At 41.1% G+C, this 25,602-nt stretch overlaps 2 protein-coding genes across 4 annotated transcripts in view; one reads left to right on the forward strand and one right to left on the reverse strand.

Annotated features, from left to right (window-relative positions):
• Nucleotides 1-15,910, forward strand: part of smc4 (structural maintenance of chromosomes 4) — a 38,367-nt gene extending 22,457 nt beyond the window's left edge. For both annotated transcript variants that reach the window (XM_082179164.1, XM_082179163.1), the window contains exons 11-24: nucleotides 413-646; nucleotides 2,239-2,424; nucleotides 3,168-3,329; nucleotides 3,491-3,716; nucleotides 5,117-5,196; nucleotides 5,754-5,906; nucleotides 5,990-6,116; nucleotides 7,486-7,675; nucleotides 8,844-8,988; nucleotides 9,077-9,250; nucleotides 10,237-10,419; nucleotides 10,552-10,784; nucleotides 11,584-11,767; nucleotides 15,582-15,910. In XM_082179164.1, the coding sequence (XP_082035290.1) occupies nucleotides 413-646; nucleotides 2,239-2,424; nucleotides 3,168-3,329; nucleotides 3,491-3,716; nucleotides 5,117-5,196; nucleotides 5,754-5,906; nucleotides 5,990-6,116; nucleotides 7,486-7,675; nucleotides 8,844-8,988; nucleotides 9,077-9,250; nucleotides 10,237-10,419; nucleotides 10,552-10,784; nucleotides 11,584-11,767; nucleotides 15,582-15,740 (2,436 nt within the window). In that variant the 3' untranslated portion in view covers nucleotides 15,741-15,910. The remainder of the gene's footprint in view (nucleotides 1-412; nucleotides 647-2,238; nucleotides 2,425-3,167; nucleotides 3,330-3,490; nucleotides 3,717-5,116; nucleotides 5,197-5,753; nucleotides 5,907-5,989; nucleotides 6,117-7,485; nucleotides 7,676-8,843; nucleotides 8,989-9,076; nucleotides 9,251-10,236; nucleotides 10,420-10,551; nucleotides 10,785-11,583; nucleotides 11,768-15,581) is intronic.
• Nucleotides 15,911-16,821: 911 nt separating this feature from the next.
• On the reverse strand, nucleotides 16,822-24,547 carry trim59 (tripartite motif containing 59). 2 transcript variants are annotated; one of them, XM_082179189.1, is made up of 2 exons: nucleotides 24,472-24,547; nucleotides 16,822-19,276 (listed from the first exon to the last, which is right to left on the reverse strand). In XM_082179189.1, exon 2 carries the CDS (start codon nucleotides 19,260-19,262, stop codon nucleotides 18,093-18,095), a length of 1,170 nt encoding a protein of 389 aa, XP_082035315.1. In that variant the 5' UTR covers nucleotides 19,263-19,276; nucleotides 24,472-24,547; the 3' UTR covers nucleotides 16,822-18,092. The 2 variants fall into 2 exon arrangements, with proteins under 2 accessions (XP_082035315.1, XP_082035314.1); XM_082179188.1 differs by having other exon boundaries at nucleotides 16,822-19,279; nucleotides 24,472-24,543.
• Nucleotides 24,548-25,602: the final 1,055 nt, after the last annotated feature.

Consider the following 25,602-nt stretch of genomic DNA (forward strand, 5'->3'; position numbering starts at 1 on the left):
TGCTGACATTTTTCATAGCTTCATCGTTGAAGAAATCAACTAGCTAGTCACGTCGCAGATTGGTTGCTCATGATGTCACGCAGGTGGTGGGGTAATTACTTCTTTTAATGAAGCTGTTTGAGATCGAATTAACGCTAGATGTTTGCTATAAATTACGGACATTTTGCTTTATTTCCAGATTCAATCATAGGCTCGTTCTTACGCACTAGAGCATGTTCGCACATGCGCACTCGTCAAAAACTACGCTTTAAATCTCTTGACAAACTAAAAGATGTAAATTACATTGTTTTCTAAAGAAAAGACACAGGTTGTAGTGAATGTCAGTTGCTTATTTGGCTCAAGATAAGGATTTAAAGATAAGTCCACATGTCATGCCTCACTGTTTGCTGTGTGTGTGTGTGTGTCCCTGCAGAAGCAGGAGCAGGAGCTGCTGGAGCTCAGCAAGGCGGTGAACGAGACACGCTCGCGGATGGACGTGGCCCAGTCTGAGCTGGACATCTACCTGAGTCAGCACAACAGTGCGGTGAGCCAGCTCAGCCAGGCCCAGAATGCCCTGCAGGAGGCCGTGACCACACTGAGAGAGAGGAGAGCCGCCATCAAGGACCTGCACATCAAGATCCCCCCATGTGAGGAGCAGCTCAAGAAGGTGACGCTCGGTTTGAAAGAGCTCTTGTAAAAATGGTCAAGTGACTTGTAGTGTTGCACAATGGTATCGCGATACCCTGCTATTAATAACGGTATGAAATTAAATGTTATTAGTACCGGTACTTTAAGAGTGACAGCACTCTAAATAATAAGAGCAGGATGTCTTTATTTGTGTCTGTGTGACAGCTGGAGTCAGGGTGTGTGTGTGTGCAGAGCTGTGCTTCAGTGTTTACATTCACTAAACAACAGAAGCAGAACAGTGAAATATAGAAACATGCATGCATGAGAAAATAAAGCGTGGGATGAGCTCACACCTGAAGCGTGAGCACACACACCTTTCACACAGCATGCGATCGCAACTTCAGTTCACTTTCGCAGATTATTAGGTTTGAATAGTCAAAATTCTACGCAGAAATGCACGTCCTGGCGAGTCTTCATGTAAACACAGTCGGGTAAGTCTTTAGTGAACGCAAACCGCTTGTAAAAAGTAATCTTATGTGTTCCAGTGTATTGAGTACGTGCAGGTCTAAAAGGGCCGGACCAGGGGCCAGTTGCATAAACATAGCCATTATGTTAAGACTGTGTCTTAAGAACTAGTATGATCAACTAGAAGTTAGTTAGGGGTAATCAGTCTTACTGTTCGGTGTCCAATTAGACCAATCTACGTTTTTATGTTACTGACTTTAAAAAGTTATTAACAGTCTTAAAGAATAAAATTGGATGACTAACTTATAAGACTGGTCTTAACAGTTTATGCAACTGGGCACAGCAGCCTAATGTTCTGTGTGATTAATGTTTATCAAACAACTAAAGAAAATAGACAATCAATCACCCAATGCTTGACTGAATAAGTGGAATCTCTTTATTAAGAATCAGTAGTTAGTTTATAGAGTGAAAACTTTATTTTTTCAGCTACAGTAGGTCTTTTTAGCTGTAGCATTCAACAAAGAAATTAAGCACGGTTTATATTATTTGTCTCATACCATTTCTCATATTGTTTGTAATCACTTTTTTTTTGTGCTTATTTTTAATAACAAAGATAAAATAAAATGAATTATCTATATTGTAATTATGAAATGACATTTAAAAAAATATTTAATTACTTGGAAATAAGATTTTGGACATCCCAACCTGTTCAGAATTGTGAAAGGTTAGCGAATGTTAACATGATTGATGATAATGTCAGTGTTGCAAACATCTCTGTAAGGACGTACACACTGGCATGTTATTATTATTATTATTTTATTTAATAAAGGGGAGGGAATGGTCAAAAAGCAGGGCAGGAACATGCTGGTCAAGTGAGTTTTTAGATTTGTAAAATTAATTTATAAAACAATTGTTTTCAATTACTTTAACTTTTAGTTTTTTTTTCCCCGTGGCATCAATTCAGTATCAGTATCAAGGTATTTTTATCTGGTATCGTATCGGAGTCATAATCTTGGTATCGTGACAACACTAGTGACTTGTAAGACTTGTGTAAGTATTTTGTGATCAACCCTAGAAAAGCTGATGAGACGGATGCAGAAAAACAGGGGTGTGATGGATCTATGTGGCTTTGATTGTAAACTGAAGCTGTGTGTGTTTGTGTTTCAGGACGAGCAGGAGCTGGAGCAGATCTCTGAGCAGGACCGGCAGAAGCGAGCGCAGGTTGGGGACCTGAGACAGAAGGTGTCTGAAGCCAAGAGCTCTCTGTCCAGCAACCGCAGCCGCAGCAAAGTGCTGGACGCCCTCATGCAGCAGAAGCACTCGGGCAAAATCACGGGCATCCTGGGACGGCTGGTACGTGCACTCTCTTTCACCTCAGCCAACCAGGGCTTGAAATGAACTTTTTCACTCACCGGCCAATTTGGCTACTAAAGAACTACTTCTAGCCAAAGAAAAAAAGAAGAAATGAACCACATTAACTGTCACAGCTTATATATATATATATATATATATGTGTATGTATGTATGTGTATATAATATACAGTTGCAATCGAAATTATTCAACCCCCATTGCAAATCAGGTTTATTGGTAAAATTTACAGACTTTCAGCTGTTAGCAATGAACAAATCAAACAAAAGTAATTGAAATGGCTCAACATAACAAATGTTTCAAGTAGTTTCCCCAAATTTAACTGAAAATGCAACTTTTAAAGACTTCAAAATTATTCAACTCCTGAATAGAATCCCTCACAACAGCACAAATCTGCAAAACAGGTGTTGTCTCAAGCACACCTGATGCAAATAATCAAGGGCTTCATTAGTGTCACCAGGTGTGCTTGAGCTAGAACACATGAAATATCTGAACAGGCTAGGTTTAAGTGTCACGTTTGACTGCAAGTTAGAAATATGGCTAAGTCAAAACAATGGTCCAAGAAGATGGCAAAGGCACTAAATGTTCCTAGAGACCGCGTTGGAAGCATAGTTTGCGAGTTAAAGAAACAGTGGTACACTACACTACCATTTGACGGGTGTTGATTTCAAACCCTGCAGCCAACTAATCGTTTCATGCTGTTAAACCTGCCGGTGTCTCAACACAGGGTGATCTGGGAGCCATTGATGAGAAGTATGACGTCGCCATCTCCTCCAGCTGTGGCTCGCTGGATAATATTTTAGTGGACACCATTGACACGGCGCAGAAGTGCGTCACGTTTCTGAAGGCCCAGAACATCGGTGTGGCCACTTTCATCGGCCTGGACAAGGTGGGGTAATTGACGTGTGGCTGTGCTGTTTCCTTCTAAACCTCATGACTAAAATGTGCCAGTATCAGACACAGATTGCCTTGCAGAACCCCTTTATCACGGTACATGGGAAGTCTTGTCCTGTGTGTCCAGTAGTGGTGATGTGTGGTGTTGTTGTGCAGATGAAAGTGTGGCAGCAGAGCATGGGCACCATCTCCACCCCGGAGAACATCCCTCGCCTGTTTGACATGGTGCGTGTGAAGGATGAGAGCGTGCGCCCGGCCTTCTACTTCGCCCTCAGGGACACGCTGGTGGCCAGAGACCTGGAGGAGGCCACGCGAGTGGCGTTCCAGAAGAACAAGCGCTGGAGGGTGGTCACGCTGCAGGGCCAGGTCATCGAGCAGGCCGGTGAGTTTACTCAGGGGTACACACACACATCCTGACCATCAGCCCACACGATCCGATACTGATCCTGTATTTTCTTCATCATCGTAGAATATCTACACCTCAGAGTGTGTGGAACTGGTGATCAATCTGTTATGTAGGGGTGCAGCGGATCACAGTTGATCGTGACCCGTACGGATCAGCTGCCCCACGGTTCGGCACGCATGTGACTCGCGGATTAACTGCTAAATCTAACCGTCATAGAGTGAAAGTTTATCATTTGGACGCGTTTCGTCTTGCCAATTTACAAAACCTGAATGTGTAGATTTAAATCTGGGGAAATGTTAATAAAAATAAAATGTAATCAGGTAATTTAATCATAATACTATTGTTTTGCATTAATAATTGCATTTTCTAATAATATTACATGTTTATTTATCGTAAATGTGACCGTAAAGCACTGAACTTGAATTGAGATGTAGATAAAATGAACTTTTATTGACAACAGTAACATGCAAACAATCACATTTTTATAGGAATTTTTTTAATATTCTACTCTTATTAAATGTGCCACACTGAACTGACCGACAGCTTCAGTGATTATTAAAGAAACGCTCTTTACTTGCTTTCTGTGTAATTCAGTCACAATTTGAAGGTGTTTTGTTTATATTTGAGACTTTTCTTACTTTTCTCCTTATTTTAGGGTGTGGAAATAGCTAATAAGTCAATAAGTGCTCCTCTGCCGCCATCTACTGGTTATAGTCAATTTCACTTTTTTAAAGTAAAAGTTTGTTTGCCACGAAGTGTTAGTTTTACAAATCATCACATTAAAAATAACATTAAAATTGGATCATATTTAGAGATTTGAAGTGCTGGAAAAAGTGATGCACTTTATAAAGACCTTGAAAAGTACTTGAATTTCACTCCCAAAAGTATGCATGAACCCTGACATTTGACTATTTCTGAGAGAATACCATGGTTACAGTTAGCGTTACTACATTATACCCATGGTGAAAGCTGGTGATTTGTGGACTGAATAGCCTATGATATGCTCGTTCATGGCACAGTTCTCCTGGTTTCCACATCAGTGCTGTTTGATCTGATATATGTGGTTTATAACTGAGAATTCTGTGCTGAATTTGAACATTTCTCACTAGATGTGTAATATATCAGTAAGTCACTTTCGTCAGAGTAAGCTGGCGGTTTACTTTCTCTTAATTACACAAAGGTTCTTAAACTCTAGTTCTAGGAAATAAAAACCAAAGAAATGTGCATCAGGTGTGCTTTGCTTTATGGCCTTTACGAGATGGCTTGAACGCACCAATATTTCTGTGACTGTTTCTTTAAGTTGAGCAGGTATGTGTGGATGAGCGCGCTCTCACTGTCACTGTGGTGTGATGTGCTCATGTTTGTGATGTCCTCAGGCACCATGACTGGAGGAGGAGGGCGTGTGATGAAGGGCCGGATGGGCTCCTCCGTCTGCGCTGAAGTCACTCAGGAGCAGGTCAGACTAGAAGCACTCACACCTAAACATTTAATAATGCTCTAATGCTCCCCTTCACCAACCTGTCAGCTGTGTGGACACTAGGGATGTGACGGTGAGGATATTTTCCCACCGGTTAATCGGCGTGTAATAACACTGGTAATAACGGTATCACCGGCGGGGGTTTTTAACAGTTTCCTTTGAGGCCAAAAGTTATTATGTTGGACGCAGCTGCCATAAGACCCAACAGCCTCTGAAACTGTTTCACAGTGAGTGACTGGCCTAGTTTTACCCCATTCACGGCTGAGAGAGTCTATGCTATACGAGCAGGGGACAGTTGTGCCTGCATAGTCGTCGAATCCCCCAAAAAAGAAAGGTCTCAATGAGTAGAATACAAAAAGCATAATTTTTACTAAACTTGAGTGAGTTTTTGAACATGAAGCCAACTCAAGACCCATATGTAAATCATATATGGATGCTGAATTTGACACATTCTCACTCGTAACTTCATAATACAGCAGATGCTTAGATTGAAATGAGTCCAGACTCAGGAGCTATAGATGTGTGATTGTGTGCAGCTGGATAAGATGGAGAGCACCCTGAGCAAGGAGGTGACGCAGCTGCAGGACTGGCAGCAGAGGAAACAGCAGCTGGAGGAGAAGGTGCACACAGCCCGATCTCAGCTGAGAGACATGAAGAATACGCTGGAGAAGTACACCTCCACCATCCAGGTCAGATCACAGAGCAGGCCCCTCGAGTGATGAGACAAATGAGCGTGTGTGAGCCTTCTGTTAACCAGTCCTGTGCCTTACAGAGCCTGACCGAGCAAGAGCTCCATCTCAAGACTCAGATCAAACATCTGGAGGCCAACGTCATCTCTGCCGCTCCTGATAAAGCCAAGCAGAAGCAGATGGAGAAGAGCCTGGACGGCTACAGGAAAGGTGCGTACCTTGCGCCGTCGTGTCGTTGTTAGGGGTTCAAGCGCTGAAACCCTATTGTAATTGATACGATTTCCAAGCATCGGCATTCTCCCCTAAAAGTGATCGGGCAGACCGTGAAAAGTACAAAATGGCTCATAACTCCTAAACCGTACATTTTCGGGTATATTTTTGAAAAACCTACTTTTGCAAACAAGTCCTAGATTTTTGTCCCGATCGGAATCTAACCAGTCCAACAAGATTCTCTGGAGGCTGATTGTCAATAATTATCAAAAATAATAATAATTTAAATTCACGATTTCTAAGGGATGCCTTGTGAACGGAGTGAGAGATTTTAACCAAACTCAACATGTGGTCGTGTGAAAAAACACGTGACGACTGGCAATGTGGTGGTGCTATAACATGGAAAAAACTTCAAAATTGGCTATAATCACGCATTCCTAAGTCTAATTGACTTGAAAGTTGGCATGCGGTGTCTTCGTCCAAGGTGCCAAGACTGCCTTTGAGGGCATTCGCGAATCTTGAAAAACATGTCCGCCATCGACCAATGAAGTTTGAGCAGCTGTTAGACAAGGTCAACGGAGGTCGATTTAAACCAAACTTGCTGGGCCTCTTGGACTCATGGCCGTAGACGCCTGTGAGAAATTCAAAAGAAACGGGGGGCCATCATCAATCAAATCATTAAATACTGCAGATTACTTCAAAAACCAACTTTGGTGAACTAGTCCTAGGTTTTTAGCTCAACCTCGATAAAACCCCTGCGGCACAATTCTTGGTAATCTCTAGGTCAATAATTATCAAAAAGATGTTGAACTTTGGCCTTAGGATAGCTATAGGAGTGTCATTTAGGAAATAGGCATGGCCAAGTCTACCCAAAAGCCTCTCATTCCTAAACGAAAACTCAAATTCACGAAAATAAGTGAGAACATGCGACACATGATTCCAAACAAGCATGCACACTTTAATGGAGATCAGCCCATCGGTAGCTCTATAACTGTTAAAAAGCTTTAAAAAACATATTTCCTTAGTAAATTACATATATTGGCTGTAAATGTTTTTTCCATCTATAATCTAAGTGGTGACATGCTTGCTAAATAAAACAATCCATTTTTATGCATTAAAGCGCTTGACCCCGATATATTTTTTTCACCCAAAATTGAAAATCATTATCATTCCTGTTTGACTTTATTCAGTGGAAACCAAAGTGCTGCTGTGTCTGATGAGTAGTTGTGTTAGTGATGACACCTGAGTGTTTAAGGGCTGCTTGTTTGTCACAGTTCAGCTGAAAAAGCAGAACTTGATGTAGTTCTTCAGACAGACTGGCATGTTGGCCATCATCAGTAGATGTAATGATGTGTGTTTTGTGCTGAAGACTTCGAGGCAGCGTCCAGTAAAGCGGGGAAGGTGGAGGCCGAGGTGAAGAGGCTGCACACACTCATCGTGGACATCAACAGTCACAAGCTGAAGGCCCAGCAGGACAAACTGGACCAGATCAACACACAGCTGGACCAGTGCTCCTCAGCCGTCACCAAAGCCCAGGTGGCCATCAAGACCGCCGGACGGTCAGTCAATGATCATGGGCTTTATTAGTAACGGTTTTAAATGGTTCACTATTAACATTTGGGCTGGGTATTGACACACACTTCCTGATTCAATTTCATTTTGATTGGATGTATATCAGGTACAGTAAATATAACATTTTCTCAAAGAAAAAACGAATGAAATGAAAAACTTTGCTCTTCTCTAAATAAGAACGGCATTTTCTTTATCGACCAATAATCGGTATCAGCCGATAAAAGCAATCACGTGATTGACAGTCAGTGTCGGCCAATGGCAGATTGTTTAAAAACAGCAGATGATCAGGGCTGATTATATCCTGTCAATCAAAGGTGTGCGGAAGAACGTGTCGGACTGCAGAGTCTCACACTGTGTGTGAAGAAGATCTCTCGTGTGTTGAATGAAGGGCGAGTTAATGCGACAATAACGGTTCAAAACACCGACGTTAAAGCAGGCTTTATATTAAATCTTTCAATCAACTAGTCCTATAACTAATGGTTATAAAGGGAGTTTGCAAATGTATTATTGATTTGATACAACAATTCAATAAACATGTAGTTAATATTATGCGACTTGCAGTTTTGTCAGATTTTGCTCTGTTTTGTCAACGAAAATAGTTCAAAACACACAATCACAGCTGAACCGCCGCGCATCTCTGAGGAAACATGGGTGTTCCCTTTATGATTGAGTCTACGTTTTCAAACCAATCTAGCGAGTCAATGATTCAGTGACCCATTCATTTAAGTTGATGAAAACATGATGCGATGCACTTACTGGATTCGTGATCGAGTTTCACATGTGACTGGGTTTCATTTACTGCCACTGCCTTGCGGCGCAAATATGTAATTTATATAAAATAGGCATTTTGGTAGATTACCAACTGCAAGAAAGGGTTACAGTATAAACATTATATTCCAAAACAAACAATCAGCTTTGCCCATCATTGTAAAGCACAAATGACATGCTTCAACCAGTCTCTTTAAAGTAAAACCGCTGATAAAACATCTCAATTAATTCCAGTTCATGCAAGAAGAGAGTGCTATTAACCACTTCATGAGCTCTACTGAAACTCACCCTCATGTAAATCTGTGGGATGAGCTTGACTGGGAGGACTGGGTTTGTAGAGAGCCAGTTGATCAGTTTCAGAAGTGCTTTTGTCCTGTGTTGCGGCAGTAACCTGAAGAAGTCTGAGGAGAGCGTGTCTCAGCTGGAGAAGGAGATGGGCGAGAACGAGAAGCTGATGGAGGAGCTGACGGAGCAACTGAAGAAGCTGGAGGAGCAGGCCGGAGAGATCATGCAGACCTACCAGCAGGCCGAGGTACTTACTGGTCCCATCCTCTGGCTCAGACTGTCAGCACGGCAAGGGCTGAGAGTGTGTGTGTGTGTGTGTGTGTGTGTGTGTGTAGGAAGCTCTGCCGGAGGTCCAGGAGCAGCATCGCGGAGTCCTTCAGGAGATCAAGGCCCTCCAGGAGCAGGAGCACGCGCTGCAGAAAGAGTCTCTGAGCGTTCGGCTGAAGGTGGAGCACATCGACACGGCCATCGCAGAGTGCCACAACAAGATCCGGCACTGGGAGAAGGAGGTACTGAGCCCACACACACACACACACACACACACACACCTCTGACAACACCTGCAGCAGCACTGGGAATATGTGTGTTCAGATATGTTTATATGTAATCTGAATCTCAGCTAATCAATTTCAGCTGCTAATCATTAAACCGGAGTTTCACTGTCCAGTGTAGACGGCATCATTGATCATAACGGGTGTTTTGGAGAAAGTAAAAGCTTCCTCACAAAACAAGTATTTTAATCTTGTTCATCAACTTGATGAATCGCGATCACAATATCAAGGGCCATTGACTTTTATTTAATGCTGGGCAACAATTAATTCCATCCAAAATAAAAGTTAAGTAACGATTAATCACATCCAAGTAACGATTAATCCCATCCATCCATCCATCCATCTATTTATATTATATAATATAAATAGATGGATGGATGGGATTAATCGTTACTTGGATGTGATTAATCGTTACTTAACTTTTATTTTGGATGTGATTAATTGTTGCACAGCCCAACTTTTATTATTTTGTAGCTACAACAATGTTTTTCAGGGTCGATACCCATAATTCACCGCTCATGGCCTATACCGATATCTATCATTTTAGTAACCAATATATTGTGCGCTTCATTATATAATCATAATTAAGTTCCCTAAACACAGTTTTCTTTAGACTAATTTCATAAGAGCTTTAACGCAGATATTTTAGTAACAATGTCTGATTTCGAGTGTGTTTGTGTGGACACATGACCTCTGTGGTTTGTCCTAGCATCTGTGCTTCTCTGCGTGTCACGTTTTAGCCCAGTCCCCTTGTTATCAGTTTATTTGCCCCTCCTCGTTTCATCTCTCTGTGTGCTCGGTCTTGGTGGTTCACCCAGTTTGCTGTTGGTGCTGTGGATTCCTCCTCTTTTACCCATTATAGGGTGTAATATAGTGTTGTTTATGAGTGTAATGAGTAAAAGCCCGTCTGCCTCCTCTAATCCTCTCTCTAACCTCACGCTCAGGCCGGCCGGCTGTCTCTGCACCCCCTGGATGGCTCTCCATCAGAAGAGCTGCCCGCCCTGAGCCCAGAGCAGCTGGCAGACATCGGCAACCCAGACATCATCAAGAACGAGATCGCTCTGCTGGAGGACCGCTGCACCAACATGAAGCCTAACCTGGGGGCCATCGCAGAGTTCAAGAAGAAGGTGCGTGCTGCTGTTCGCCCACCACAGTACTCACCATAGTAATAACAGTAAATGATTACATGCAACTAACCCTACCCTAACCCTATAGTAGGTACATGTTCAACCTGTGTGTGTGTGTGTGTGTGTGTGTAGGAGGAACTGTACCTGCAGAGAGTGGCGGAGCTCGATGACATCACCACACAGAGAGACGGCTTCAAGAGAGGCTGTGAGGACCTTCGCAAGCAGAGGCTGCACGAGTTCATGGCCGGGTTCAACATCATCACCAATAAACTGAAGGAGAACTACCAGATGCTCACGCTGGGAGGAGACGCGGAGCTGGAGCTGGTGGACAGTCTGGATCCCTTCTCGGAGGGCATCATGTTCAGGTGTCACGTGCTATCACACCACACGCTCTACCAGCTAAACTGATGGCATCACACACTATGACTTTAAACAATTCAAGCGTGAGATGACCTGCGTGCTGTTTTCTGTGCTGTGCACACATCCCTAGCGCGCTCACAGAGAACGTTATCGTTAATGTTATTCAGCAGCACCAGGACAGGTATGATGAAAGCGAGGCTGTGAGGGACAGACAGACAGATAACGGATAAATAAAATAATGTAATGTATCATGAAATGGTCAAAGCCTACTTGCACTGGTCGTGCTGGTTTCGGCCTCATCTCATATATGAGACGCCTGCGATTGAGCAACGACCTGCTAATGCTCTCGCATTCGTGTACATCAGCTTGCTGACGAGCAAGATATAGTTCCTTCAAAGCCCTTAGACGATGACATCACTTCTTATAAACTGCTGCAGAAAAAGTTAGGTGCCGTGCAGAATGTAATGTGTGACTGCAGTACTCTTCACAAATGTATAGGAGTAAAGAGTACATTTACTTAATCAAAAATGTACTCAAGTAGAGAGTAAAAGTTGCTAATATCTTTGAAGTAGCCAAAAAGATACTTAAGTACAGTAACCAATTACATTTACTCCAGTACTTTACACACCACTGCTGAAGAGATGTGTGTCTGTCCCTCTCAGCCTCACTGTCATCCCTGTCAATAATCTGTGAATAAAGGTCTATTGTGTGATTTATCACTGTGGATCTCCTCTGGTCCCGGTCCTGGTCCTCCACTGAGCAATGTCTTGACGGCTCTGCTGTTGTCCTGTGTGCTCCTCCTAGTGTGCGTCCTCCTAAGAAGAGCTGGAAGAAGATCTACAACCTGTCGGGAGGAGAGAAGACGCTCAGCTCTCTGGCGCTGGTGTTCGCCCTGCACCACTTCAAGCCCACGCCGCTCTACTTCATGGATGAGATCGACGCCGCCCTCGACTTCAAGAACGTCTCCATCGTGGCCTGCTACATATACGTATGTGCACTCACCACACACTCTATCTTATAACACGAGCATGATGCCACGGGACGCTCGTCTGTTCACTCTACACATTTGAGAGAGATTTCAGTGGGTGGGAGATATACCAGTTTAAATTAAACACTAGCAGAAACCAGTCAAAGTCTTCTAGTAGTGTATTTACTAGCTCACAGAAACCCCGTCAGCTGTGGGGGTGTAACATGGTGCCACTCGGTCCCGGACTACATGATTGCCATTTATTTTCCAATATTTCTAACATTTTAACAGCAGTGAATGACTATCCAGTAAAATAAATAAACCCAGCGTTAATCACGGAGTTCCCGTGGATCTTAAAGTCTTAAATTAGATTATTTTAAATTTAAGGCCATAAAAGAGGCTTTGCCTAATAATAATAAAACTACATAATGATATAGATAAATGACATGATCAAGAGTGCAGTTTCCCCCAGCTCAATTGCAAATGTAATATTTTATACAATGAATGAATCAGCCGTGTGAACGACTCCCTCAACTCACTTAAGACAGTGACTTGCTGCCACCTACTGGTGGGTTTAGTTTCATATTTAAAGTACTCTTTAATTAAAAAGTTAAAATTCAATTTCATATTTAAATATTAATAAAAAAAAAGAGAAATTGTATAGCTTTATGCAAGTGTAAATGTATTAATGCCGCCTCTGTGTCTCCTCTGCACTGCAAAGATGGATTTTGTTGATAATGATTTCAGTTGACTGGTAACAGCCCTATATATACTGTTATTATTCTAATAGGCTACGTTTAGAAATGATGTCCATATATGGGTGAAAATGCCCCTGGAAATCAATTTAAGCTGGCAAATATTGCCCATTAATAAAAATGTTAATTTCAGTCACTGCTGTGAACTGACCACTGCATAAGAATATGAATGTTTGTGAGTCTGCTGTAAACAACAGGCCTAAACCAGCCATGGTACCAGCACAAAGACACATATCAACTGAAACCACACACAGAAGTAGTCAGATCTCTCGTGTAGGGATGGGAAGATTACTGGTTTCACTATAAACCACGATAAAAGGACCAAATCTGAGGTGTGGTCATATTTTGGCTTTTACAAAAGTCCTGAGGGAAACTTAATCGAGGATGGTCACTACAATAGGGGGAGAACACTTCAGATCTGCTGAGTCGTCTTGTGTGACCATCACACACTGTTTATAGCGAACGCAAGTTAACTTTGACCTCAATAACAAAACTACGTCTGGGAAATAATTGGGCACAAAATGTTGTTTTGAGTTGAAATATTTGATCTCTCACTTGAAATAAACGTGAAATTTCCGCGAAGGAAAGTTCGCAGCAAGTGCGGCTTTGAGCCAAAGACAAACGATCAAGTTCAAACAAGACTATTAAGAGTGACATTTAAGGGGTAATAATGTATATCATTGTACACTTATTACACCGAATTTATTAATTTTTTTACCACATAATTACGGGGACATATTGAATTAAGATTAATGTTTTAAATCTTACCTGTTTATAAATCCATTTTGTACAGCGTACAAAACAATCGTACAAAAACGGAGACGCAAGTCGGCAAGTTGTATTTGAATGAAACGAGAGAGCGCGTGCGTTGCGATACATGGATATATTATAATGCGTTAGGGCTGTCACTTTTTATTCGATATGCGATTATGCATTCGAACATGACGTGAAATATCCGAGATCGAACTATTCCGATTAGACCTTTTGCTTTTTATTTGATTGTTTGCCATCTCATCCAGTAGCGGCCGCTCTACACGTACTGTAGCGTAGACCCATGACCACATCAAGCCAATAATAGCCAATAGCCAGCTTGTTTAGAAAATGGAAGATAACGACAAGACTAAAGAGACCGCGCTGTAATTCCTGCCTATCACTCACACACACACACACACACACACACACACACACACACACACACACACACACACACACACACACACACACACACACACACACACACACGACCCGCAGAAAAGACGCGTGTCAGTATCGAGTTCTCTTTCGGGCTTGAACAAACACACACATTATGCCAAATGTCCGTTTTGTCGAGTGTCCTCATAAGAGCCGTCTTACATTATTTAAATAAAGTCTTAAAGCTGTAGTCTACGATGTTGAAAATCGGTCGAGAAAGCTGGGAAGTTTTAAAAAACTCATCCCGCCCCTCCACACACACACCCCTCCCCTCTGTGCTACCTGATCCCTCCCACCGGGAAACGACCTGAACAACGTCACTCAGTCAAGCTGTGATCACCGGTAGTAAACACGCAAGATTAGCAACACATGCAATGTTCTAACCCCCCCCACCCCCCCACCCCGATAGGCGATGCTAAACGGCTAACATTCCAATGCCGACCGGCAGCATGAGCATGTTGTCAGACTAATAAAAAGATATTTATGTAACACCTCACACCATAAAAGTATAAATAAATGCTTAACGTTACCTGCTCAACAAGTCAGCCGTGTCAGCGTCGGTTTTCAGTCCCAAATCTCCCTGAAGCTTCCTCCAACGGTCAATGGTGGACCCTATATTGATTCTACTTTGAGTCCGGCGTTCTTCACATTTTTTTTTATCTCTGCTCTTTACTCTACAGACTTTCTCTTTCTTCCAACCTTGACTGTAGGGACAAGCAGGGGCCGCTTGCTGCTGTCGGTTTGTTTTTTCTCCATTGCTGAGCTGATGCTACTTTGCTAGCTACCATAGACTGTCAGCTGCTTGCCCGCGAAATTTCATGTCGCAGGAGGGGGGCGGGGTGGGGTGCGGTGGGGTGGAGACGCGAGCGCCAGGTGGTTTCAAGTGGAGCGGGGGATTGGATGAGAGCAGTTGACCAATGTAAGCTGTCCGGCCGGACAGCTTACATTGGTCAACTTCTCTGCAGCTGTACAGCCAATAGAGTGAATGGATTTTTTTCATTCTTTTTTCTCTTCATATTGTTAGGATTTTACTGTAGAACCATAACCAGCATCTAAACGAGGTTATTAATAATGAACAATCTTTGAAATCGTAGACCATAGCTTTAAATGAACGTAGAGATTTGTGATAGCCTAATCATGAATGCACTCCGCTATCTTCTACACATCTCCGGTGAACGGCTTCTTCACGCAAAAGAGAAACTCTTCATGAAGCGCAGTGAAATACAGCGACCATGTGGCGTTTCCTGATGGATCGAGTTGTTCGTTAACTTCATTTTACTCGTAGATATTTGAATATATTGCTTGATATTCAATATCCGTTCGAATTAGATTTTTCTCAAAAATGACGGCCCTATAATGCGTTGCTATAGACGACGGTCATTATGAGGAAGGAAATGCCACAGAATATAATCTTGCTTTAAAAAACTGCATAGAGCTGCTTGTTTTATTTGTTGTTTGTTGATTTTTCCAACATTGAACTGTTTTTAGTGTGAGCATCAGCTCTTTTTGAACACTTTCATCTCGTTTTAACAAAACCGTGATAATATTGGTCACTATAATCGTGATATGAAATCATCCCTACCCATCCCTACTCTCGTGAAAACATTGCATATGTAGTGGAAGCGATATATAGTGGTCTGCCATGGGCCAAAACACACACATTACACTTGAAATCAGTTGCCGTCAGCATCCTTTCATTAGCCGTGCAGCGTTCAGTGTCATCCTAAAAACTAAGTCCAGTGCAAGCCTGAAAAAAAGTGTGCACTCATCATTAATATGCTGAAAATAAATGTAACAGAATCACTTGATTGTTCAGGAAAATCACCATCAGTTACACTGCAGATAAAAACAGAGGAGTTGTAACTGTCATCTCTCCCACATCGTTTCAGGAACAAACCAAGAATGCTCAGTTCATCATCATCTCCCTGAGGAACAACATGTTCGAGATGGCCGACCGTCTCATCGGCATCTATAAGACACACAACACCACCAAGAACGTGGCCATCAACCCCAAGACCATCGTCCTGCGTGAGATCGAGACGGCCTGAGAGACCGCTCCTCTCACAGGTCTACCCTCATCTTTCTGCTCTCTCTTTTTAACCACTTTTACATACAGTGACTTTTTACTATAGTATAGTCGGTGTAACATGCAATGTTATCATGTGCTCACTGCACTGCAGCTGGATGTGTTAAATAAACATTAAATTTACTGCTTTGAGTTCTGTGGCACGTGTACGTCTTTACCACAACACAATAAGCACTTGATGTTTTGTGACACTCCTGTCTTAAGGTGAGACACGGCAGGCAACATGTCTTCTTTCAGACTTGTGGTGAATAAAAGTCAGAAATACACATTTAGGTCTTTATTTTACTACACTTTGTCTGTTTGTGTCTGTAGATTTCTCATAAATGCAACAAAAGTTGCCGTTCTTAATCAACACAATCTCTGTCTGCTCTCTGTCATCACACACACCACTGGAAAGCTCTCTCTCTCTCCTGTACAATGCTGTCGGATCCAAATATGGGCATTTCCTTTTTATCAGCAACCAATCGTGAAAGTAAAAGGGCTGAATGCGTAATCTCATTGGCTGATGATAAATCTTTAAAGCCCGTTTTCTCAAAATGACTTTTCTCTCATTCTCCAAGTCCGAAATCTCCACTTCAGGAGCACCGATATACACCACACTTTCCAGTCTTGTACCTAGTTATATTATGAAGACATTACTGAGGGATTTGTAAATATATTATTCCTAGCCTGATTTATATAACATTTTATTCCAAAAAAAGGCGCAAATCTTTTTTTTTTTAAGGCTATTGACAGTATATTCTGATTTATAGGATAACAAAAGTAGATATCCATAAATCCATTTCCCATGTAATATGTGAACACAATGAAAAAAAAAAAAATGTAACCTGGCTTTATCCAATACTCAGATATATGCAAATTAGCGCATATTTAATTCGATTTTGCCTAATTTGCATATTTAAACATAAAATTACAGAAAACTTGTAATACATTTTTTTTTTCTCATCTTAATGTAGGTAATAAACTGGGAAGTTTCATGGTGGATATCTGCCAGTTAAAAAATGTACACCTGTAGTGTCTCGCCTTAAATAACCAGAAGAAACGTCAGTACAGAAGAGTTTTATTCATCTTCAGCGCTGAAACCACTGCACATGATCTGAGCGACCAAAGGGGTCAACATTCATATCTCTTTAGCTGAAAATAGTAAAGTGTTACTAATGTATTATTACTAAAAGCAAAGACTGAATGGAAAAATTAGGAATGTACAAACAGTTCATAAAAGTAGGATGAGAAGTAGGTCCCAAATATGTTGAACGATGTATTCCGGCATCTCATTGTGCTCATGTAGTCAGTGGGGTCCACGCAGTGCCGTCTGATGCATCATGGGTAATGTAGTTTATTTGTGCTGCATGGTTACTGCAGTACATTAGCTGTCTGAGCAGCTGGTGTTCAAGGGGTCGTGACATGAGGAATCAGGATTGCCCTGATCTTTTGAGAGGTCATTGTACTATAAAAATAAGTTCAAGACTTCAAAAATACCATTTGTTGATATGTGAATATTTGCACTTCCTCCACATTGTGACGCGTCACTGGAAGATGTTTGCATCTGACTAGCTCCACACGCTAGCTTTAGCTCATCGCTCCTGTAACTGGCGGAGTGAGGGGATCGCGATGGAGGATTATGTCATCGGTGCACAGTGTTTGTCGGAAGAGGAAGTGACCTGTCCTGAATCTGACTGCTGCTACATCACAACGCTTAACTGTAAACTCTTCCAGAACACTGTCTATAAATACTGGTTTTATGTTTGTAGAGGTTTTCAAAACATCCTTAACTAATTTATTATAACTTTTTTTAATGATTTGAACCTCAAGGAACATGTTAAGACATGAGTAATGTTGTGACCCCTTTAACTCTTTCCCCAATCTTCTGGGTATCCGAGTTTCCACTGTTATACGGTAGGGGGCGCTATTACACATCTAATGAAAGAGTACAGCATCTCCTGATCACAACACAGGAGAGGAAGCAGAAACATGTGAATTCATATTCGTGTGTAAAATAACGTGAACATCAAACATAAAACAACATATAAATCTAAACTGCCTAATGTTACTGAATGAAATGTCGACTCAGGACTGAAGCTTTGAGGTGATGATGGACTCGATCTAAAACATCTGTGTTTTCATCATCTCTGAACATGATTTTCTCCGAATTTTTTTTTTTTGCTCAAAATGTTGCTTTTTTTAATGAAACCGTGTTGAAATACAATGTTTTGTTTAAAAGCAGAGGCTCTGTTCTTTTGATCTATTGCGTGTTCAGATATGTATACAACAAAATGAAATGAGCAAAACAAATGTGTGCAAATGGTTTGTAAGGTCAAACCAGTGTGTTGAGAAAGCTGAGCAGATGCTGGTAGATGTTTCCTCCTAAAGTGTGTAATGTCATGATGGTGTTGTGTATGGGACAGAAGAGGAGCGTCCCGACGTCACGGAGCGGTTCTTCAGCATGACGGAGAGTGCAGTGATGTACACACAGGCCTGTGAGCAGCAGCAGCATCACGATCATCAAGACGGCAGCCGATGGAGACGAGCAGAGACGCCGGCACTGAGCTCGACCCGCGGCCGGAGCCTGACCGCAGATCTCCGGGACGGGCCCATCGCCCAGTCCTCTGACGCTCAGGCCACACCAGTGCTCCTGGAGGAAGGGCTCGGCCCGCGGCATCAGCTGGACACTGGGGATCTCCGGCAGCGGCGTCCGGATCAGAGCCTCCACTCGCTCCCTCAGCTCACACACCGTCTCCAGATACACCAGCGGACTCTCCTCGCGCTCCACGCCGGAGCTGAGCGCCATCACAGCGCCGTGCTCCTCCTGGAGCCGCTTCAGCTGCTCGATGAGCGGGTCGTATGCGCACGCCAGCCGAACGCTCGCCTGCTCCAGAGCCTGCAGGAACTCATCCCTCTTCTGAGCTAAGATGAGGTCCAGGTTCTTGAAGAACTGGGCTGTGAACTCGCGGTCGTCCTGGAGTAGCGCCTCGCTCCGCTGCTTCTCCAGCTGTAGGCGCTCTGCGAGTGCGCAGACGTCCTCCCAGCGCTCGCCGCTCAGTCGCTCCATCAGCCGGGCCTGTCCCGCACGTTCCCTCGCGTACGCCGTCTGGAGGTCGTCGATGGCGTGTCCTCTGTGCCGGCCGACGGTGAGGCAGACGCCGCAGATGAGCTGCCGGTCCTGGACGCAGTAGACGTTGAGCGGCTGCGGGGGGTGTTCGGGGCAGGCGGGTGAGCGGGGCCGCTGGTACTTCTCCACGATGGCGCTCAGGCACACGTTGGTGGGCAGCGCGTCCAGGCCGTTGGTGGGCAGCTCCGCCACGCTGCGGCAGCTCGGGCACTTGAGCGGCAGGCGCAGCGGACGCCAGACGGAGACCTCCACGGACGCCTGCATCACGCTCTCCAGACAGCTCTTGCAGAAGGTGTGTGAGCAGGGCAAGACCCGAGGGTCTGTGAAGAGGCCGTAGCACACCGAACACGTCAGATCCTCCTCCAGATCTTCCATGACGGCGGCTGCTCCTGCTGAGGGATGGTGAAGCGTCATTAGTGCATGTGTTGGTCAGGTTTCATCTCAGTATGTCATGTTTATCTGTACGTTTGGCTGTTGAACTGTCAGTTAAGGCTTGATTTTCATTAAAGGGGTCCTATAATGACCTTTTCACAAGATGTAAAATCATTCTCTGATGTCCCCAGAGTGTGTGTGTGAAGTTTCAGCTCAAAATACCCCACAGATCATTTATTATAGCATGTTAAAATTGTCACTTTTCGAGGGTGAACAAAAACAAGCTGTTTTTGTGTCACTTTAAATGCAAATGAGCTGCTGCTCCCTGCACAGGGGGCGGGGCTTCAAGTGTGTGTGTGTGTGTGTTAGCAGGTCGGATTACCTCACACGCACTGAACATTTTAAAAACTTTTAGCCTTTCATGTTCAAACCAGAGTCAGACAATGATGGAGAGACTCAAGAAGTGACAACATGTAGAAGCAACAGGACATTTCTGAATGGTTAGTTGATGAATTTATGTAGCTATGTGTAGTTATCTTCTAGTCATTGATTAGCATATTCTGTCTTGATGAAATCTATAAATCGCGTTCCCGGGGCGGGGTTTATGTACATTTCAGGGTTAGTGATGTCTGTAAAAGAAAATATCTCCCTTTGCTTTGAACTAGCGTAAGTTTGCAGATGTTGTTTATGCTCAAACAGCAACACTAATTTTAAGTCACTTACATTTTAGACTCAATATTGACTGTTTTTGTTCTATTTCCGCAGCGAAAATAGTTCCGATCAAAGATCACAGCAGAACCACAGCGCATCTCACAGCAACACTCAGCCGTGTTTCATTACTGAGTGATTCACCGTTCTGAACGAATCGGTGGAGTCAAAGATTCAACGACCCATTCATAAACAACTGCCTCATTCTTGAATGAATCACCTGTTTGAATGAATCGTTTGAATGATGATTCAATGATTCACTCATTAAGACGGTCATCTGTCGCCACCTACTGGTGGTTTAGTTTCGTGTTTAAAAGTATCATTCTTTACAACATTTATTTTTTGTAAATTAAAAAAATTGATTGGTAACAGCCCTATAGTGTCTCATTATTCTAATTACATTTATTGATCAAATTTAAGAATTTTAAAAGAAAAATGAAGCATATATTTAAAATGATTAAGGGGAAATGGCCTTTATAAAGGTTAAAATATCATGAATATGAATAGATTTAAATATATCAAAACTGACTGAACACTGAGGAGGACATTGCTTGAGAATAGATCATTTTGTGTGTTGTAAATGTAATTTCAGGATAAGCAAATGTTTTACTCGGACAAGTGAATGACCAATTTACTTCTCCTAGGACAAGCACGTGAAAGGCTTAATGTCGAGCTCTGAATAAGACTTCCGTTCATCTTCGAAGCGCAAACATGTTTTAATGAATCCTGAGAGATTTCTGTCCCTCCGCTGAAAGGTCATTCACTCGAATCCTTGACAAGTTCATAAAGGGATGGTGAAAGTAATCCATATGAGGTGAGCGGCTTAATGCTAAAGTTTGGTCAACGCAAGCTCAGGTTTCATGAATACCTTCATGTGTCTTGAAGATTAATGACAGTCATATGGGTTTGGAACTTATAATGACTGAATTTACATTTTCGTTGAACAATTTGTGTGTGTTGTAAATGTAATTTATTCTTAAGCAATGTTCTCATCAGTGTTCAGTCAGCTTTGATATATTTAAATATACATATTCATGATATTTTAACCTTTATAAAGGTCATTTCTCCCTAATCATTTTAAATATATGCTTCATTTTTCTTTTAAAATTCTTAAACTTGATCAATAAATGTAATTGGGTCAATGACGTGACGGGTCATTTTTTTGTCCAAAGGCCTTAATAATAATAAAAAAACAAATAACATCCAAAGTATGTAAAGTAGTACAACTTGATCTCTTTTACTGAATCCAAAAAAAGGTTTTAATTATATATTACTACATATAAAGGTATTTTAAAGATTTTGAAGTGTCAAAAGGTCATTCGGTTTAACCGTCCGAAGGCCAATACAGCAATTTCATTTGTGATTAAAATATCTTAAAATTTTATAAATGTATATATTTTTTATTCTGGCATGATTTTATAACATTATATATCAACATAGTGCAAAATGGTATTAAAATTATCTGTAGAAGTCATTGCTTTGTTATGAGAAAGAATGTCCGGAAAAATTATTTTCATTGATGTCATTCAGAGTAACCAATATAAAGGGCTCCATTTTGGATCAAGTCATGTGGTCAATATTGTGTGACAGGATGTGACATCATTCAGACACCTGCAAAGGACCGCATGGTTGTGAAGCAAAGTAATAACTCTCTCTTAACTATTAGAAAAATTCATGTTTTCACTTGCTCATACACGTCCCCAAATATCAGGTCATTCGGTACAACCGCTATAAAACATGGATAATGTTGTAATATTTTAAAAACTTTTACTAAATATAAAATGTTTGATTGTCCTTTTGGTAGCTAGCTAGCTAACTATTGCTAACAGCTTGTGCTAGGCACTTAGATATCAGCCTGTTAGCATTGAATGAAGATTTTGTCATTCGTTATAACCAAAAGAGTCATTCGGTTAAACCAAAATTTTGGTTATAACGAATGACTTACTGGTGTATCGAATGACAGCAATGTATGTTGGTCATATTTGTACATATCTGGAATAAATAAATACACAATTTTATTAATAGAAAATGTGCAGAGTATAATATTATAAAATGTAAAATATAATTTTGACTGAATTTTGACCTTTTTATAGATTTATAATTATATCACTTCTGGGCAAGGATCAATGCTGATCCTGTTAAAAAAGAACAGATACTCGCCAAAAGAAGGGAAAGGTATCATTTGTTTTTATAATTTAGATTATTGTATTCAATAATATAGGTGCCTGAAAGTACCCCATAGGCATACTATGGTGAAGGGAATGCCCAAAAAACCTGGATTGTGCATGTTTATCCTACTATGGTAAATTGCATAGGGATTTTGTATTGAACATGATTTTGCAGCACAGTGTCATAGAGACAAGGGGGTGGGCTCATTTTACTCAGGCAATCAATCAGTCTTTCAAGATCATCATGAAGCTATTAAGCCACACCCTAGCGACCATTAAGAGCACCCTAGCAACTGTTTACATAGACTGCCATTATAAAAGGCCCAGAAGGATATCTTTGCAGCACATAGAGACAAGGAGGTGGGCTCATTTTACTCAGGCAACCAATCAGTCTCTCAGGATCATTGTGAAGCTATCAAGCCACTCCCTAGCAACCATTAAGAGCACCCTAGCAACCAAAACAGAGAGGGATATCTTCCATAATGGGACATAATGTCAAGGGCAGCAGACATGGTCATTCGGTATAACCGGCCTTGGTCATTCGGTAAAACCGATATAGTAAATATTTAAATGGAATAATATTGTTTTTAATAACTAAAGGAACTACAATAATACAAATATAAAGCAGATAAGGCTTCTTTTTTTTTTTTTACACGTCCCCTTTTCTCCTTTCCCTGTGCAATGTTTTACTTGAATATGTTGGAGTGTTTAGAGTAGTCCAATAAAATGATTACATTTATGAGATCAGTGATAATTTTATTTAATATTTCTTCTGTGGTACACACTATATACTATCTCAACATCAATGTCAAATCAGTTTTTTTCATGAATAATTATCTGCAAATGAATCATTTTAGATATATTCATGGTTAAACCGAATGACTTTTTTGGTGACAAATTTTGTCCATCTTGTAAAAAATGACAAAAACAATGTTAATTGATTGTACAAACCACAAAATCTTATTGTTAACACCTAGGTAAACTAAAAAATTGTTTAAATATAGTTATATCTCCATTCAATTTTTTTTTACACTTTTAAAAACCTTATTCGTCAATGACCCATTTAAAATAATGAGACACTATAGGGCTGTTACCAATCAATTTTTTTAATTTACAAAAAATAAATGTTGTAAAGAATGATACTTTTAAACACGAAACTAAACCACCAGTAGGTGGCGACAGATGACCGTCTTAATGAGTGAGTCATTGAATCATTATTCAAACGATTCATTCAAACAGGTGATTCATTCAAGAATGAGGCAGTTGTTTATGAATGTGTCGTTGAATCTTTGACTCCACCGATTCGTTCAGAACGGTGAATCACTCAGTAATGAAACACGGCTGAGTGTTGCTGTGAGATGCGCGGTGGTTCTGCTGTGATCTTTGATCGGAACTATTTTCGCTGCGGAAATAGAACAAAAACAGTCAATATTGAGTCTAAAATGTAAGTGACTTAAAATTAGTGTTGCTGTTTGAGCATAAACAACATCTGCAAACTTACAACGCTAGTTAAAAGCAAAGGGAGATATTTTATTTTACAGAAATCACTAACCCTGAAATGTACATAAACCTATAGATTCTTTTAACAGGATTTTTCTTTTTGTTGGTTTTTAAAAGGTCACATTAATTTTGTATTGAGTCTTTTTCAGCCGTTTAAATACCTTTTTATCCTGGTCAAAGAGTCTTGATTATTTTAAAAAAAAGAAAAAAAGATTTTTATACTTTATTTTTTAACACTATCAGCAAGACGACAGTCTTGATATGTTATTCCTGTCATTTCCATCACAGAATGAAGGGTGATGTGAGAGGTGGAGGAAATGACGCATCAATGTCCAAAATGTTAGCAAACCAATTGAATTAGTGAGTGTGAATATTGTTTCAAGAGAGTTCAGTATCAAAGTCTACATAAGTATCCATAATTGAAGAATATAAAATGTCTTCTTACATCAGTGAGTTACTGCATGTTTATAAAGCGCAATAACGGGGGAAGTGTTTGTTTTACTGTCGTCAAGACTTGAAATGTGTCAACTTGCCCCGGTGTGTCCTACAACAGCTGTGTGGAGAACGCGATACAACCGGAAGTCGTACACCGCTTAATACAAGCAAAACATCAAGACAGTTACATATCAGAACTTGATGTATAAATTGATTAAACACGGGAACGTAATATATGAAGTGACATATTGATGTTGAAAATAACGTGACATTTGAAACAAAAACTAGCAAAAGTTCTTCAAACACCTTCAGCGCGCTATTTAGCACACACATATTAGGACTCTCACAATTGAGAAACATTTGTATGTCTATTAAAATAGAAATAAGTGCTAATAACTGACCGTCATAGACCGCGCGAGTCCACCGACATAAATACACGACACGCGCATGCGCGTCCTCGCTACTTTCCAGTTTCCACCAATCACATCTCTTGATTCAACACGTCTTGAATGCGACGCATGTTGCGTCTTGAGACGAGAAACGTGATTGGTGGAAAGTTGCTATTGAATCCCGCAGTCCGGTTTAACTGTGTGTGTGTGTGTGTGTGTGTGTGTGTGTGTGTGTGTGTGTGTGTGTGTGTGTGTGTGTGTGTGTGTGTGTGTGTGTGTGTGTGTGTGTGTGTGTGTGTGTGTGTGTGTGTGTGTGTGTGTGTGTGTGTGTGTGTGTGTGTGTGTGTGTGTGTGTGTGTGTGAGAGAGAGAGAGAGATGAAACATTAATCAGGTATAGTTAATCCTTGCTGTACAATAATGTCTTATAAAACTTGAGTAGTTTTTTCATTGGATACTTTTTTACTCTTACTCAAGTAACTATTAAGATTATTACTTTTACTTTGAGTAAATATTTCTATAAGTACTTGTACTTTTACTTGAGTAGGGTGAATTGCCCTAATGTGGGACTTTTTATTTGATTTTTTTTGTCATTTTTCAGACTTCTGTGACATATTGAGATGTGTAACCAAAACATTAAATCCACACCCAATATCATTTTTAAAAACCCCAGGATGTGTCCTAATCAAATCAAAAGAGAAAATTCAGATAACCCATTCATAAGAGAAATTATAGACATATTAGTGCTCTTATTGCAAGTCGTCTGAGACAATCTGCAGCTTCCTAATGTGGGACAGTTGAGTCCCCAATGTGGGACACTGAACAATCTATGATAAAAGACCAAAAATCACATTGATTACATGTAGAATAGTCAAATCTTATTTTATTTTAGATTCTCTCTTAAATCTTAGTTAGTAATTCTCTTGGTTATGGATGGATGAAACATGGATACATCATCAGACCGATAATACAGTATTTTCTAGTTCAGTTTACTTAACAACAAACACAGCTTGAGCAAACTTTAATTCATAAATGTGCTGTTAACTGTTACAAATCTGCATTAACAGTATTATAATATTGCATTACAAGACTAAGACCATGTGAATAACCATGTCTGTCCCACAGACCATGCCCCACCACACATG

Source organism: Leuciscus leuciscus (genome assembly GCF_965113295.1).
Source record: "Leuciscus leuciscus genome assembly, chromosome: 9".
Lineage (NCBI taxonomy): Eukaryota > Metazoa > Chordata > Actinopteri > Cypriniformes > Leuciscidae > Leuciscus > Leuciscus leuciscus.